Raw genomic sequence first — 18,068 nt, 5'->3', positions numbered from 1 at the left:
TTTTAATTAAAGCCAGGTTTTCTTTACACTGAATATCAACACGTACAATAACTTCTGATCCCACTTTATAGTTTAATTGAATAGCATATAGGTATTGTGTTGCAAAACAATTCAAATGAACCAATTAGTGCAGCATGTTAAATTAATGTTTATTCTGCTATAAAATGAACCCATAATTATCCGTGTATTTCTGTTTGGATACACCAGACTGGTTGGCTCAAAGTATTATCGATTATATAAGATTCTTGCCTTACTACGAAGTGCATTCAGTACAATCATTATTGCCTGTCTAATTTTTACACTGCTAACGAGTGAAAAATTTACTCGTGCAGATTCAACAAGGAATCTCCCTGTAGCTATTGCAGACATTAAAGGCTGGCCATTTAAGATATAGGGCGTTTTCTTGTTTGCTTAGGTAAGAAAATTTATTTCTGGAACTACAAGGCCACGCTGATGTGAAAGGAATGACACTTTTTAGTGAAATCAAAATGTTAGCAGTGCTGTTAATTAATTGTACAAAGTGACCCCATTTCCTTATACAAAGCACGGGGAGACTCATTTGGCAACTGGTGGCTAAATCGTGCTACCACTGGCTCGGTAAGTGCCATCACACGTATTTGTTGAGCCAGGCGAGCAGATCGGCACGTGCTTCCTTAATGTGCTGCTCGTCGGCCGGGCTGATGTCCTCGTGCTTGCGGTGCACGAAGCCGTGCGTCTGTCCGGGAAACACCTTCACCTGCACGTCCACCTGGCACTCAGCCGCAAGGCGTTTCTCCAGCGAGTGCACCTAAGGGCCGCGTGGCACGACGGGAACACGCACACGCAGTTTCCGTTGTACGATGCCGAACGTTAAATCTCCAGAACATTCAGATATTGAAAAAACACAAAGCAGAGGGAATGTAATTGCACCACGTGTTATCGCACATTCTAAGCTGCAAGGTTGAACACTATAGATGTGTGCTTTACCATGTCCAGTGGAATGAACGTGTCATTTTCTCCAAAGATGTATAAGACGGGATTCTTGAGTGCATACCGGTGCTCCTCCTCTCGAATGATACCTGAAGCATGCAGGCGTAGCCAGAAAATAAATTGCACCTGCCATCAAGATGACATCCTCAAATCCATCCGCTGAAAATTAGTATTATGAATACAATCAACGTGAATTGTATTATTGGCTTATTCGGCTTCTGCATTTGGAGATTTTTACCGTAGCAAGCCACACCGGCTCGCAGCTCGGAGTTTGTGAGCAGCAGGTGGTGGACGGCCAGGCCTCCCCAGCAGAAACCCAAGACCCCAATCCGCTGCACCCCACACTCCATCTTCAGGTAATCCATCGTGGCATCGATCTCCCTAGTATAAGTACGTACAGTCCACACACACAACTTGTGTTTGGTACAGGGCAGCAGCTACAGACACTTATAGGTGTCATTGTTGTGTGGGTGTGAATACACAATATAAAGGAATTCACACTGGTGCATAATAAGACATTCCCACATGTATACGGTTAGACAAACGTTTGTCGCGCAAAGCCTTCAAAATACATAGGAAGGGTGTAACGATTCAACCACCCACCGATTTGATGAATGGTAATTATTAAATTAACATTAAGTAAATGTTTTTACATGTGTGAAGTTAGCACCCTCTGCTTTAGATATGAGTGTAAACAATCATTAAACCTTGCATTTAACGGGAGCTAAATAAATATATAAATCAGCCGGTGTTCAACGTAGGGACGTTTTATTACACAACTACTCAAAGTGTTCATCAAGTTTACCAAAGGGCAGACACTTTAAGCAACTGCAGAGTTCACATTTCAGATTTGCATAGTTCATATGAGGTATAATTTTGAAAGTAATACATCCTTTTATCTCAAATATATGGTTTATGGAAATAATGAATGGTTTGACACATTCTAAACTGAATGCACCATATTCTTGGTTCTTTCGGTAAAGTCACGTAGATAGAAAACAAAATTTTTAAGCAAAAAACCCACAACGTTTCGATCGCAACACAAGCGGTCTTCTTCAGGTGGAGAGAAAAGAGGGGGCAAGCCTCCAAATGTAGCTGCTTATAAGGGCTCCAGAGTGAGTGGGTGGGGGAAAGGGCTGCGCAATAGACAGGGGGAGACAGGGGGAGACAGGAGGTGGGGTGGTAGAGATCGGAGGAGGGAGGAATTGCAACCTCAGTACACCCATCAGACAATAGGGGGGGAAGGAATGGGGCTAAACAATGCACCATTCCCATCTCAGCAAGGATGAAAAAGTCAGTTCAACCAAGCCCATCTAACATGATGATATTGTGTGAACATTTCTCCCCCATAAAGAATGGAGGACAAATTATTAACTGCATATTTGAGGTACAGTCCTAGTTGGTTGACATACTATGCTCCGGTAAGAAAAGGTCACTTCATTTTTTACGCTATGATTACCCACACCTGTAAAGTGTCTGACACGTACCTCCGAAATTGTGGAACTGCGAATGACATTTGAAGCGGCGGCAATTTGAAACGCAACAAAGGCCCAAACACATGAGTAGAAACCCATTTAACAACAATAATAACGAAATGTCTTCTTACTTGGCGATGTTGGTGGGCTGCTTGTCCTTTCGCCACTCCTGAAAGGTGCTCCAGTCATGGCTGGGGCCCCAAGGCTCCTTCCCCAGGAAAAAGTCTGGGACGATGCACCTACCAGGTCACGTGCCACGCGCCAGACGGCAACGTTCGTACGACCCGCGGTTAATGGCCCATGCATTGACAGCTATCAATTAAAAAAATACCTGTTCCAGCTGCTGAGCCAACTTGTTCAGGGGTGGGGGAAATATCTGCTGCCAAGTAAACATGCCCTAACGAGAGTAATTCAACCACCCACCGATTTGATGAATGCTCACTGTTCAATTAACATTAAGTTAAAACATTTACATTGATGACGTTAGGGATAGGGGAAATATCTGCTGCCAAGTGAACATGCCATAACGAGAAAGCTGTATTTCTCCATATGAAGAGACAAACAGTTCCATCGTTTAGGACTAACTAAAGTAAACATAACTTAATCACGTCCAATTCTGTATGAACAACTGCATTGTATTTTAATTAAATTCCTGGTAAGGTTCTGCTGACAATGTCCAATAGCCATACAAAAAAACATCACTCAACATAAGTATTGAGATATTGCGTAATCAATGTACAACATGCATTACACACCGATTTAATCATGTGCGTATGAACCATGATCAATCCACGGCTGGGTGAAGGCCTCCTCAAGCCGGTAACGTCTCTGGCGATCCTGCGAAGTGGTAATCCACATAGCGCCTGACTGCACAAGAGCTGATTGCATAGCGAAATCTCCTCGGTGGACGTTCTCCGGAACGATTCTCATAACTTGGCTGACCACCCCGTAGTGCATGAATTACACTGGTCAACAAAAAAAACATTTTTTTTCTGCAGCTATTTTAAACTAATTTCAGGGTGCTGATTCAAAATCTGATCTCAGATTTGCTCTATCACATCTCATTTGTATGCTATCGGCATACCCCATTTTCATTGATTTTACCCGAAATTAACTCTGTCACTTATGATTGCAAGTTGTTGCGAGTCAGTGACTGCTTTAATGTTAAAATATGGTGCTGTATTTTTAGGATAGTGTGTTTATAATATAATTTTATGTAGATATCCACATTTATTTAATATTTTTCTTCTGCAGTTTTTATTGAAAATGCAATATTTGATATCTCAAAAACCTGATGTGATAGACACAAACTGATGCCAGATTTGGAATCAGCACCCCTAAATTACGTTAAAACCGTTGGAATACCTTATGCCAGAAAAAGTGTGTTGACCAGTGTTATTAACGGTGGTTTATTCTTTATTGTAAATGGCCATACATTTTAAGCTGGAATTTCCCTGAAATATAATTCAAGTACTGTCCAGTAGTTTCGTATTCTCATGCACGTAATTTTTTATTGTTAATCTAGAATATGTTTAATCTACGTGCAATGCTGAATGCTGTAACATTGTGCAATATTCACAAAGGAAATGCTGCCTCAAGTACTTGGGATGGCTTACTTTTCATCAGAAAACACATTCCTTCGGAGTGGGCAGGTAGGAACTTGGTTGGACAGCGCATTCGTGCACGACAGACAAATAATCCCTGGTGGGTAGTGGGGAAGCTGTTGTTCCTACCTGTATAAGTGTAGTGTATAGTGTAGTGTGTAGGTTAAACGTTGAGTTTTATAAGGGCACCACGGGGTGACCAACCCCTCCCCACCCAGCCCCACCCTCCCCACCCTCCCCACCCAGCCTCTCCCCACCCAGCCTCTCCCCACCCTCCCCTCCCCACTCAGCCCCTCCCCACCCAGCCCCTCCCCACCCTCCCCTCTCCACCCAGCCCCACCCCTCCCACCCCCAACTAAATCACCTTAAGGTTGGGAATGTTGAAAGAAACACGAGGCAAAAAGATCCGCTTTTTTCTTTTCAAGGCTTCCATCTTATGAATGAGCCACCCTCCCCCAGTTCCATTCTGTGAATGAAACATCGCCCGTCTCCTCATTGGCGGTGCCCCCCCCCCCCCACCACTAACCCCCCCCCCCACCACTAACCCCCCCCCCTCTACCAACCCCAACCCACCGCTCCCATTGGTCGGCGCCCCCGAGCCAATGGGAGGGCTCTGGTGGGGCGTGGCCATGCACGACAGACAGACAAGTAATCCCTGGTGGGCAGTGTGGAACTGTTGTTCCTACCTGGATTAACCTCGCCTCTGAACAAAGTAAGCAAGCAAACAACACACACCTCCATATACATCGCTGTCCCTCCACATAAAAATAAAAGTTTTTTTTTTCACACATCCCATCAGCTACACGGCCTTTTGGCCATACATATTTTAAGATGCACTTGTTCAACACAAGCAAACTCTGGATTGGTTCCGGCACATATGCAATCTCATCCACGCTCACCAGCAGTTGGACCAGGTGTCAATATAAAGGCCCCTTAACTATGAGTCGTAATACGACGGCCATCTGTTGTTCTGCATGTGTCTGGGCACCAAATATATATATATAAACTACTTTGTTCTGTACATTACACGACGATATTAGAACACCAACAGCAGTAACATGGGAATAAACCATTCTCGTCTTGCGAATGGCAGCAATATGTTCAGATACTAAATGCCAAAGCCGAGCTCTGCTAGCCACGACGAGAGAGAGAGAGGGCTTCATGACAGAGAGACTTGGTCCAGCTGTGCCACTTCTCCGTTAAATGAGCACAGACTTTAGGGGTAATTTTCCTCTCTGGTCCATGGGAATGTAATGACATACGTGAATCCTTCTCCGGCCAGCCAGTCCGCGATGAAGCGAGTGTTGGGCAGCCTCCACCCATAGATGTCCTGGATGATGATGAGACCCCGATCCGAGGGCTGATCCCCATGGGCACCGGGCTGAGCCGCACTCAGGTAAGAGTCCACGTGTCCCGCACGCACCTCCCTGCCATGCCCAATGTAGGGCATCACGTCTCCCAGCTCGCACGGACATGGATTGGCCTCGTTCGCCATCTCGATCGTCTTTCTCTTCTCGAGTCGAACTGGGGATTTCGCAGAACCTGGAGGGAGAGACATCACGTCGAGTACGTTCAAAAGTCAATGCCGGCATTCGTTGATGTTTGCCAAAGAACATCGAGTCACACGGCGTCACAAAAAGTCAGACCCCCCCCCCCCTCAAATATGACGTCACAAAGCTCTGCCCCACCCCCCAAAAAAATAAAACATGCTTCAAATCGCTTTAAACTATTGTCATTGTAGTGCGTATTTAATGTGGCGTTGCACTGTTGTAGGAGAAAACATTTATTAAAAAGTCGATTTAACTAAGTAGAACGTGTTGTCTATATTTATTTAAAGTTGCACATTTTTATGTGACGTCACATTTCTCAACCTCGTCAAACATCGTCACATATGTCTGACCCCCCCCCCCCCCCACCTAGGTGCGTGACGTCATTTATGGACGGCCCCTAACTCACCGATTGCTCCGGAATTATAAGAGGCTCCGCAAAGTAAGACTCACTCCAAATCTGTGTCCGGTGTCAATAAAGAAAAAAACCTCACCTTGCGAATTAACAGGTCCCTGCGGGGTGGGCTGATAGGAACGAATAACCAAAGAATATAAACATAATGTATTATTACACTTGTTTAGCCAGGAAAGCCTCACTGAGTGTAAAGGTTTTTTGTAGGGTCCTGCCAAGTGTTTGCAGTAGGGGGCGATGTTGCTACACCTAATCGGACGATACGAAGGGAGAGTTTGAGGCCTAGTTCTAGGCTTTAGGCCTAGCTGTAGGCTTTAGGCCGCTGTGAGTTAATTTTTTATTTAAATGTTTTAATTATTAATGTAAAAGCTTTAAATGTAAATGTTTCTATTTAAAAAAACATCAGGGAATGTAACATTGTTAAACATTAACTCCCTTTCACACACGCGGGGGTACGATACGAAGGGAGAGTTTGAGGCCTAGTTCTAGGCTTTAGGCCTAGCTGTAGGCTTTCGGCCGCTGTGAGTTAATTTTTAATTTAAATGTTTTAATTAAAAGCTATGTCAGGGAATTATAAGGGAATGTTACACTTGTTTAGCCAGGAAAGCGTCACTGAGTCTAAAGGTTTTTGTAGGGTCCTGCCAAGTGTTTGCAGTAGGGGGCGATGTTGCTACATGGACGGACGGACGATATAATCTATTGTAGGCTGGTTCACTTCGTTCCTACCAGTATAAGACGCACCTCCAGGGCTGAGTGGAGGGGTGGGGGTCACGTCTTATAATCCGGATATTACGGTGCTCGTATAATACATACTAGGTAAAGTAGGTAAAGGTGCAGCCGTGCAGCAGCTTGCCCAGACTACTGCTATGCTGGCAGAAGGGCCGACGAGAGTTCCTTTCTGGAATGCTAGAGGCTATTGTGGCTGACTCTTCCACGCTGGCCAGACATCTCGGCAGAGGTGGAATCATGCCCACACTTTACCCCACATTTATACCGCTGGGGTGGACAAGAGGTGGTGGAGTTGGGGGGGGGGGAGCAGGAAATTCGCCCCCATCGTTTCAACAGCCTCGCCCCGTGATGATGTAACACGGAATGTTTCAGCTCTCTCTCCATCCGTTCTTCCAAGGCCTCCTCCCTCCCAATGGGGCTTAGTTTGACCATACTTCACCATGATTACAGCTTACACACAACGTGCTTGCCACCAATGAACCACCACGAGACCTTGGCTGATCTGGTCAAGGAGCATAAACCATGAATCACGCAAATTTCGGTCGTCTTTGCAGCAGCGGCTTCTGGCCGGCCAACGAACACAAGACGAACACCGTGTTGCGCGCTTTCAGATGAACTTCTGCGGCCGTCTGGAACGTTCTTCATTCACTGGAGCTATGTACTTTTAGATCGTCCGGATTGAAAACTCGTTTATTTCGAATTGCTTTTTGTTTAGTTTGTTGTCCTTCCTCCCCCCCGCCCACCTCCGATTTGCATGGTTGGCTACGTACGGTGCGAAAGAAGTTCAACATTGTATGTGGGACAGCTATATTTCGACCAATATTTCGACCAATACAACGTTTGTGGGCCACACACCGTGATTGCAATGGGTGGAGCGCCATCTGCTGGTTAAACGCGCTACTGCACGTAGAGAACATGACACGTGCAGAGATGGTTCATCTGAAATCACATCCTTACAGAGTGATTCTCTTGTGTTCTGCATAGGAGGTACGGAATGTGGATTTTTTTTTCATGTTGCAATTTGTCCAGGAGCCCCCCCCCTTTTTTCCTGATGACGACCGCTTGTGTTGCGATCGACACGTCGTAGTTTTTTTGTTATTTTCTTTCAACCTAACTACGTGACTTTACCGAAAGACCCAAAGAATATGAATTCCTGCAGTCACGAAAGCTTTAAGTTAAGATTTACTAATTGGCTGTGTCGGGTGGTGGTGGGTTTAACGACACATTTATATTCACGCCAAAAATCACACATACATCACACGCACATACATCACATACATCACACACACACATAAATCATACATACATCACATACTTACATCACACACACACATACATCACACACACATACATCACATACATCACACATACATACATCACATACATCACACATACATCACATACATCAATCACACACACATCACATACATCAATCATACACATATATAACACACATACATACATCACACACATACATACAAAGATCCCCCGTGTAGCCTTAACAGACTGTAGGGGCAAGTGCACCAGGTGTTGGTGGTGCTGGTTGTGCTGGTTGGTGGTGTTCCGTGTGTTTGGGTTAACTATTAACACGGAACCTTTTTGCCAGTATGAAAGTATGAAAAAAAAGTTTAACCCTTTCTGGCAACAAAACAGGAGTTGTGTTCTGATGTTCAAACACCAAACCTCAACAATTTTTGCAAGGAATCGAGTCACTGCATTAAAGACGCACTGCACTTTGTGCATGTTCACCACAAAAGCACGTGTGGTTACCGCAACGACTTGATTCCTTGCTGGTTAACTATTGCTCTGAGCATGCGTAACAAAGTTGTATATCGAGAGAGGGCAGCCCGTTCCGAACGAACGGGGATGACAAGACACCCCGTTGTCTTCACCGGACACTGAACGGTGGATGTTGGCCCGACGTTTTAATGTTTCCTGGGCAGGCTTCTCACTCGACTCACCGGTCATAGCCGCTGAACATTCACCAGACATCATCACCCTACACTCACCCACCCAACCCTCATGGCTCATACAACTCGCCAAGGCCGTAATTGTAATATAGAGGGGGGACACATCCCCACCAATATATTCAAATATGGTCAAAATGTGTCCCCCCCCCCCCCCAATATATTGCTATAAAATCGATTTCTGTTCATATGATTGTGGTTATGGTTGTACTTTATTAATCCCTAATCTCTGCCATTACATACAATGAAATGTGATGCCGCCGCCACGAAGCCGTTCGGCAGGCGCCCAAACCCCCGACTTCGCCACCACCAAGCAACGGAGCCAACCCCGCGTCCCCCTCACCTCACCTCACACGAACACACCCGCACGCATTCCCCCCCCCCTATAGAGCTCCGAGGGGAGGTCACCTGGCCGACCGGTTTTTATCCGAGAAACCCTTATCGGGGTTAACTCTCACGGTTTCCGGCGATCAGGGAATTGGACGACCTCCCCCGTGCTACGTTGCGCCGCGGCGCTGCGACCAGCCGTAATATGGTGTGGTCGCGGCATGGGGCATTCGGCCACCGCGGTTGAGGTGCATTTTCCCCCCACACACACCCCCACGGGTCGACGGGGCAAGCAGGGGAGGGACGGGACAGCACGAATAGCGGGACCGCAGGAGCTGTTGCGCATAGTCATGGAGGGTTGGGATAATTACGCTTGAGCGCGCAGGCACCATTGTTAGGGGAGTTAAAGGATAAGGCTATTAGTATAAATAATTGGGAGAGGGGAGGCGCGCGAGGAGCCATGCACAGCTTCCCATGACGGGCCTTTGTGATGGACACCGCCGCATGAACCTCGATGATGGGGGCCTGCGTGAGAAAAGGATTGATTGGAATTTGCGCCGTGCAGGTCGCTCATTGATTAGCGGAACAAAGGCACCGCGGAGCTGCCTGGCCCGGGCGAGGGGGGTGCGAGCCATTGTTTGGGGTTCACGCCGCGCGGACAAAGGATTAATTAGCATAGCGAAGGCGCACGGTGCGTGGGAAGGGGGTAGGGGTCCGGGAATCAGGATAAATGGGAAGCGCAAAGGGGAAATCGGACGGTTCTCTCCAGGCCAGCGGACCCGCAGCCGCTCCAGCCAGCGACCCGGACGTCCGTGCGACGTGTCGAGGTGCGCTGTTAGCACCGGGAGCAGCGAACCACCGCGGGCACCAAACAGTGAGTGGGGAGGTGAAGTAGGGTAGCGTAAGCCGATAAATAGGGAATAGGTACAGGTTTGGGTGGAATAGGCCAGCCTCGTCGACTCACTGATTCAACATCAATTCGCAGGTAGCATATAATAAATCATTAATAGCGAAGCGTGGTCTCGCGTGATCTTGTTGAGCAGTGTGTCGCGTGGGGAGCTGCGTGTGTGTGCGTGCGACCACCCCGTGTGCGATACAGGTGCGCGATCATAACGCGAGTTGAGCTGGAGTGCGCGGAGCGGCGTGTGTGTGTGTGGGCGTGCGTACGTTCGCTCCGTGTGGGTTGCAGGCGCGCGATTAGGACAGGGAGGTATCGTAGTAGGGAGGGGCAGAATACTACTCGGTAATTAGCCATGCCGGCTACGCGGACCCGCGGGGGAGGGGAATCCTCGGGCGATGGTTCCCACGCCACGGGTGAGGAACCTAGCAGCGGGGGGGCGATTGATGATGCTAGCCCGGCCGTTAGCATTATCGAGGGAGGGATCTCGGGGGCTAGCGACCCCCACATATTGGTGTCAGAAGTGGGATGATCCCCCGCACCCCCAAGAGAAAGAGGCCCCCCAACCCAGATTAAAATCAAATGCACATTTACGGGCAAAGGAATTCCATCATGGAAATCGTTTGCCCGCAGCATCAGAGGGGTTAAAAAAGTTAATGGGTGGTCAGATGAGGAGGCGTTGCAGCAGTTAGAGTTACATTTAGATGGGCGGGCAGCTGACTTTGTGGAAGCTTTGCCCGCAAGCGCACAAAATCAGTGGGAAAAATTAATGTGCGAACTCGAACGGCGCTTCGGCGCCTATGACGAGGAGGATGCGCAGGCGGCCTTAGAGGCACGCCGTCGTCAACCCGGCGAGGATCTGCGAGATTACGCCGAGGATGTACGCATGTTGACCCAGCTCGCGTACCCAGAGTACGAGGCCAAAATAATTGAGGGCCTCGCCGCCGGTAAAATCCAACGATATTTGGCACGCACCCCGTGGTGGCAGCCAAATGTAGACGGTGCACGCCTCTCCTTTAACACCCTCGTCGAGCGCGCGCGAAAATGCGAGAAACTCTCAGGTGAGCGCGCGCAGCCGCGAGGGAGGGGACGAGAGTGCGCCGTGGCGAGCCTACTCTCCGACGAGGAGGAAGAGCTCGCCATCGCAGTAAGGGGAGGGGCAAGGGAGCCCCAGAGACCCAGCGAGAAAACCCCGGGGTGGGTGGCGGGGCTACAGACCGGCATGGGAGATATTGCTGGCCGGGTAGACCAAATGGATGGTAAGATAACCCATGTAGGTGAGAGGGTAACCCACGTAGGTGAGAATATGACCAAACTGCAATCCTCCGTTGAGACCATCCGATCCGAAATGGGGGACCTAGACTCCACGGTAGGAGGGCTAACTGGAAGGATAGCCCGACTAGAAGCAGAGTATGAGCAGCAGCGCACTGGGGGAGGAGGGAGTGGGCAGAGAGCCCACTACAGAGCCGCCACCCCTCCCCGGGCGTGTTATGTGTGCGATCGGCGAGGGCATCTCAGGAGGGACTGTCCGCAGGTCGCCCGAGCTAGACAAGAGCTAAGGTCAAACACTAAGGCCCCCCTAGAGAGGGGACCACCGGGGGGTCAAATCGACGTAGCCCCGACACAAACAAGCTGTGAGAATAATGGCGAGCGAGTGATCTCCACACAGGTTCCAGCAACAATGCCAACGGAAACGGTGACTCCTGACGACTGGCTGCGGGAGCTGGTGGCGGGGATCACGGGGGCCACGTCGCTGGTGGAAGGGGAGGTAAACGGAGTGCGTACCCGAATTCTGCTGGACACGGGGGCGGTGGCCTCGCTCGTGAGCGCAGCGCACTGCAGCGCGATCGGGGTCGACGTGCGTCACCTGCAGGCCCCGGACCGCGCGCTGCACACGGCGAGCGGAGCCGGAATGGGGTTGCTAGGGAGAGCCACCCTAGAGGTCCGCATAGGCAGCCAGGTGTGCACCCAGGAGTTCTACGTGTCGAGTGCGTTGTGTCACGAGTGTATCGCAGGTACCGACCTCCTAGAACGGTTGGGACTCAACGTGCAACCCCGCCAGCGATGCGCCACCATGGAGAGCAACGGCGAGCGGATACCGTTCCTGGGACGAGAACCGACGCGCCCCCGCTTCGCACCTGTGGCCGCTATCCTGGCGACGGCAGTCACCATCGGCCCGCTCACCGAGATGCTGGTGCCGGTGGCAACATCCCCCACCGACCCCGCGCTCCGACCATCAGGGGAGGTAATGCTAACTCCTCACCCGGAGTTGGCAAAACGGTATGGGGTTGTGGGATCCGCCACGTTGGTAAACGCAGATGGGGGCCGATTGTTTATGCGGATGTTTAACCCCCACAGTACCCCAGCGATACTGCGGCGGCGCACCCCGATAGCCACTGTACACCCCCTGCACGCACGCCACTCTAACGACTCGGTGTTCGCACTCTGGGCTGAAGACCCCGGTCGTCCTGAGGGTGACCAGGACCTGGCCTGGCGAGTCGGCCCGACTCCCCGAGCCGAGGTCATTCCCCTGCTCGACGCGTTACATGTACCATGGGCGGATTTACCTAAGGGAGAGGCCGATCGGCTGCGCGAGTTACTGCGGGAGTATGCCGACGTATTCAGTGAGCACGACTCGGACGTGGGTCGGACCGATCTTGTTAAGCACCAAATTGACACCGGTGCAGCCCGACCCATCAAACTCCCTGCGTACCGAGTGGGCGCACCCGAACGCGCCCAAATCAAAGAGGCAGTTGGGGACATGCTTCGTGATAACATAATTCAGCCCTCGGCGAGCCCCTGGTCAGCCCCAGTGGTACTAGTAACGAAAAAGGATGGGTCAACCCGGTTCTGCGTCGATTACCGTAAACTAAATGCAGTCACGCTCGGCGATGCCTTCCCCATACCCCGCATCGATGACACCTTCGACAGCCTCGCCGGAGCGCGATATTTTTCCACCCTCGATCTCGCGTCCGGTTACTGGCAGGTGGAGATGGCGGAGGAGGATCGGCCGAAAACCGCATTCACCACCCCGATGGGACTATTCGAGTTTCGAGTACTCCCGTTCGGACTCACCAATGCGCCTGCGACGTTCCAGCGGCTGATGGAGTTGGTGATGCGGGGCTTGCAATGGGAACAGTGCCTGATTTACTTGGACGATGTGATAGTGTTCAGTAGATCTTTGTCTGAGCATTGGTCCAGGCTACGAGAGGTGTTCCAGCGATTGCGAGCGGCTCATCTCAAGCTCAAGCCACGTAAGTGTTACATCGCACAACGCGAGGTGGGGTACCTCGGGCATCGCGTCAGCGAGGCAGGCGTGCACACTGATCCGGAGAAGGTACGCGCCGTAGTGGAGTGGCCACGGCCAAGGAATCTGACGGAGATCAGATCATTTTTGGGGCTCGCCACCTATTATCGTCGATTTGTAAAGGGATTCAGCGAGATTGCACGCCCCCTCACCCAACTCACCTCCCCTAAGCACCCCTACCAGTGGACGGGGGCCTGCCAGACGGCCTTCACCACTCTCAAAGACCACCTCACCCACGCCCCCACCCTCGCTTTCCCCGATTTTACCACCGATTTTATTTTGGACACCGACGCCTGCAGCAGCGGGCTGGGCGCGGTGTTGTCACAGGTACAGGATGGGACGGAACGAGTCATCGCGTACGCCAGCCGGACTTTGAGTGGGGCCGAGCTTAACTATTGCGTGACCCGCCAAGAGTTGTACGCCGTGATTTTCGCATGTAAGCAGTTCCGGCCGTATTTGTACGGCAGGAAATGTCGCGTACGCACTGACCATTATGCTCTGCAGTTCCTTCTTACATTCAAGGAGCCGCGGGGGCAGATGGCCCGGTGGTTGGCGCAGCTGCAGGAGTACAACCTGCAAATCGAGTATCGGGCTGGCCGGACGCATGCAAACGCGGACGCCTTGTCGAGGCGACCCACGGTGGACGCCGAGACAAGGGTGGAGGAGGCCTGCCCGTGCTTCACGGGGGGACGCTGCCGGCAGGCAACGGACCCCCGAGCGGCCGCGGCCACTGACCCCCCCCCAGCGAGAGAGAGTGCAGTGTGCGCCACAGAGACCCTCGCAGGTGGCACCAAGGATCCCGTCGACCGCACGGCAAGCGCGGGACCCGCGGCTCGGGACCCGATCGGACGGATCCAGGAGGACGTCGGCTGCGCCTTCCCGGGCCTGAACGACGAGCAGCTGAGACAGACCCAGCAGCGAGATCCCGATCTGGCGGCAGTGGAGGCGGCACTGCGGGAGGAAAAGAGCGCCCTACCAGGACCCTGGAGCGGTTTGTATGCCCGGTTGTGTGTGCAGAACGGAGTGGTACGGGAGTTAACCGAGGCCGGCCAGCCGGGGTGCATCTGTGTTCCTGCCCAGGTGCGACCCCAGCTGCTTCGGCTGGTGCATGACCACCCACTCGGGGGCCACGATGGGGAACGACGCACTCGAGAGACCCTGCGTCGCCAGTATCTCTGGCCCAAATTGGCACAAGACGTGGCGGCCTGGGTACAGGGCTGCCGCGCCTGTCAGCAGTGCGGGCCGAAACCGGCACGATACCAGGTACCCCTAAGGCCGTTCCGCGTCAGCCGCACGAATCAGCTGGTCGGGATTGACCTACAGGGGCCATTCCCGCGATCCCATCGAGGCAACCGATATATCCTTGTCGCAGTAGAGTATTTCACCCGCTACCCCGTGGCAGTGGCCATCCCTGATAAAACGGCCTTGGTGGTGGCCCGGGCATTCGTGGAACACTACGTACTTAAGCACGGGATCCCAGAACGAGTCCTCACCGACCAGGGTAGCGAGTTCGAGGCCGAGTTGTTCCAGGCACTGTGCCGAGAGTTCGGAATCCAGAAGGACCGAACCACAGCATACCACCCCCAAGCGAACGGTATGGTGGAGCGCATGAATCAGACCCTAGCGGGGAAACTCAAACGTATGGCGGCCGCAAATCAACGGGATTGGGACGAACACCTCCCCTACGCCCTTTTCGCCTACGCCACCACCGTACACACGTCGACGGGACAAACCCCGTTTTTAATGATGTTCGGCCGTGAGTCTCGTTTACCCGCAGATCTGCTATTCGGCGTCCCTTCCCCCCAGCCGGAGGAGGGAAGCCGCCCCGTGGAACACCTGTTGGAGACCCTGCGAGAAGCCCGAGGCCGAGCATACCCGCAAGGGGAAGCCGCGCATCGGCGGCAGGAACAGGGCACCCGACCCCGCATGGAACCCCCCTTATTCCTGACAGGTGCTAAGATGTGGCTACACACCCCTCGCGTCGGGGCCGGGCAGGTGGGGAAACTGACGACCTACTGGCGGGGACCCTGGACCGTGGTGCGGCAGATATCCCCCTGGACGGTACTAATCTATGGCGGGGAGAGGGATCGAGAGACGGTGGTCAACGTCCGCCGCTTAAAACCGTGGAAAGCGGCCCCGGCGAGAGAGGACCCCGTCACCCGAAGGCCCCGAAATCCCGGAGTACCCGCACCCCTCGTGTTGGGGGGCCTCGCACACTACATGGGCCCTGCCGGGCCCCCGAGACGCCCCGATCCAGTCCGGAGAAGACGCGGACGACGGCCACTAAACCCTTCCGCTGCTGAGTTTGTGCCCCAGCCCACAGGTGCCGGAGGACGAGGAGAGCCGCTGGAGTGGAGGAGGAGACCGCCGCAGGAGCTACAGAGGACGGAACCACCCGCCCCGAGGCCAGCCACCAGGTCCGGACGGATCCCCCGGACCCCGCAACGTTTCCTCGTGGGCGCGGCCCAAGCGAGGTGCTCCAGTCAACCCGGGACGGGGACTGGCACCTCGGGGGGCTATGTGATGCCGCCGCCACGAAGCCGTTCGGCAGGCGCCCAAACCCCCGACTTCGCCACCACCAAGCAACGGAGCCAACCCCGCGTCCCCCTCACCTCACCTCACACGAACACACCCGCACGCATTCCCCCCCCCCTATAGAGCTCCGAGGGGAGGTCACCTGGCCGACCGGTTTTTATCCGAGAAACCCTTATCGGGGTTAACTCTCACGGTTTCCGGCGATCAGGGAATTGGACGACCTCCCCCGTGCTACGTTGCGCCGCGGCGCTGCGACCAGCCGTAATATGGTGTGGTCGCGGCATGGGGCATTCGGCCACCGCGGTTGAGGTGCATTTTCCCCCCACACACACCCCCACGGGTCGACGGGGCAAGCAGGGGAGGGACGGGACAGCACGAATAGCGGGACCGCAGGACCTGTTGCGCATAGTCATGGAGGGTTGGGATAATTACGCTTGAGCGCGCAGGCACCATTGTTAGGGGAGTTAAAGGATAAGGCTATTAGTATAAATAATTGGGAGAGGGGAGGCGCGCGAGGAGCCATGCACAGCTTCCCATGACGGGCCTTTGTGATGGACACCGCCGCATGAACCTCGATGATGGGGGCCTGCGTGAGAAAAGGATTGATTGGAATTTGCGCCGTGCAGGTCGCTCATTGATTAGCGGAACAAAGGCACCGCGGAGCTGCCTGGCCCGGGCGAGGGGGGTGCGAGCCATTGTTTGGGGTTCACGCCGCGCGGACAAAGGATTAATTAGCATAGCGAAGGCGCACGGTGCGTGGGAAGGGGGTAGGGGTCCGGGAATCAGGATAAATGGGAAGCGCAAAGGGGAAATCGGACGGTTCTCTCCAGGCCAGCGGACCCGCAGCCGCTCCAGCCAGCGACCCGGACGTCCGTGCGACGTGTCGAGGTGCGCTGTTAGCACCGGGAGCAGCGAACCACCGCGGGCACCAAACAGTGAGTGGGGAGGTGAAGTAGGGTAGCGTAAGCCGATAAATAGGGAATAGGTACAGGTTTGGGTGGAATAGGCCAGCCTCGTCGACTCACTGATTCAACATCAATTCGCAGGTAGCATATAATAAATCATTAATAGCGAAGCGTGGTCTCGCGTGATCTTGTTGAGCAGTGTGTCGCGTGGGGAGCTGCGTGTGTGTGCGTGCGACCACCCCGTGTGCGATACAGGTGCGCGATCATAACGCGAGTTGAGCTGGAGTGCGCGGAGCGGCGTGTGTGTGTGTGGGCGTGCGTACGTTCGCTCCGTGTGGGTTGCAGGCGCGCGATTAGGACAGGGAGGTATCGTAGTAGGGAGGGGCAGAATACTACTCGGTAATTAGCCATGCCGGCTACGCGGACCCGCGGGGGAGGGGAATCCTCGGGCGATGGTTCCCACGCCACGGGTGAGGAACCTAGCAGCGGGGGGGCGATTGATGATGCTAGCCCGGCCGTTAGCATTATCGAGGGAGGGATCTCGGGGGCTAGCGACCCCCACAGAAACAAGAAAAGGTAAAAAAAACAGAGCAATGTAATACAATACACTATTAGACATTATTGTAAAAAATAAATAAAAAGTCCATCCCATGTGTTAGTATAATTTTTTTATATTTTAGGCAGGAAATGGCAGAACATTCGTTTTCAAATTAAGATATTTCTTTTCTGGGGGGGACCCCCTATAAGATTTGGTCCCCCCTAATGTTGACTCCATGGCTACGGCCTTGCAACTCGCCCAGGGCATCTTAAACACAATAAACACAACTCTCCACTCGGGGACTCACCAGACGCACTCACCGCTGGACTTTAACAAATGCCCGTCTCGTGATGTGCAGGGGGCGTGCGAGGCAGCGTGCAGGAGCGCCGTCAGACCACTCACAATCACTCTCACTAGACACTCAGTTATTCCCACGAAACACTGACCACTCACGTTCACTCCCACCAGACACCACTCACACTCACCACTCAACCACTCACGTTCACTCCCACCAGACACCACTACCACTCACCACACTCACCACTCACGTTCACTTGGACCAGACTCACCACTCACATTCACTCTCACTAGACACTCAGTTACTTCCCACTAGACACTGACCACTCACATTCACTCTCACTGGACATCACTCACATTCAGAAGACACCCACAACTCACTTCCACTCCCACCACTCACCATTCACTTCACCAATTCACAATGACAATCGTGATTAAGTGTGGCCAATTAACCCACACGATGTGCATGGAGTAGGGAGGCCCCGTCATCCAGCAGGGGCCTGACAAACGTGGGTTTCCTATTCCATGTTGGAAATCCAAGGTTTATGGCAAGGCAGT

General features: G+C 52.7%; 1 protein-coding gene across 2 annotated transcripts; it reads right to left on the bottom strand.

Annotated features, from left to right (window-relative positions):
* Positions 1-52: 52 nt before the first annotated feature.
* On the bottom strand, positions 53-17,853 carry LOC144720886 (carboxymethylenebutenolidase homolog). Of its 2 annotated transcripts, none has more exons than XM_078598006.1 (6): positions 17,534-17,853; positions 5,311-5,590; positions 2,576-2,683; positions 1,208-1,350; positions 967-1,058; positions 53-787 (listed from the first exon to the last, which is right to left on the bottom strand). In XM_078598006.1, the coding sequence occupies exons 2-6, from the start codon at positions 5,541-5,543 to the stop codon at positions 608-610; spliced, it is 756 nt and encodes a 251-aa protein (XP_078454132.1). In that variant the 5' UTR covers positions 5,544-5,590; positions 17,534-17,853; the 3' UTR covers positions 53-607. The 2 variants fall into 2 exon arrangements, with proteins under 2 accessions (XP_078454132.1, XP_078454131.1); XM_078598005.1 differs by having other exon boundaries at positions 17,521-17,852.
* Between the last annotated feature and the right edge of the window lie 215 nt (positions 17,854-18,068).

The sequence above is a fragment of the Lampetra planeri genome, chromosome 10, assembly GCF_965212315.1.
Source record: "Lampetra planeri chromosome 10, kcLamPlan1.2.h2, whole genome shotgun sequence".
NCBI classification, from domain to species: Eukaryota; Metazoa; Chordata; class Hyperoartia; order Petromyzontiformes; family Petromyzontidae; genus Lampetra; species Lampetra planeri.
This window is presented reverse-complemented; position numbering and strand designations above follow the sequence as displayed.

Excerpts from the sequence above, each read along its gene's own strand:
- LOC144720886 (XM_078598006.1), bottom strand. The coding sequence starts at position 5,543 with ATGGCGAACGAGGCCAATCCATGTCCGTGCGAGCTGGGAGACGTGATG. Across the intron at positions 1,351-2,575 it reads CAGCCCACCAACATCGCCAA|GGAGATCGATGCCACGATGG; the intron begins GTAAGAAGACAT and ends TACTTATACTAG. Across the intron at positions 1,059-1,207 it reads AGCCGGTGTGGCTTGCTACG|GTATCATTCGAGAGGAGGAG; the intron begins GTAAAAATCTCC and ends TGCATGCTTCAG.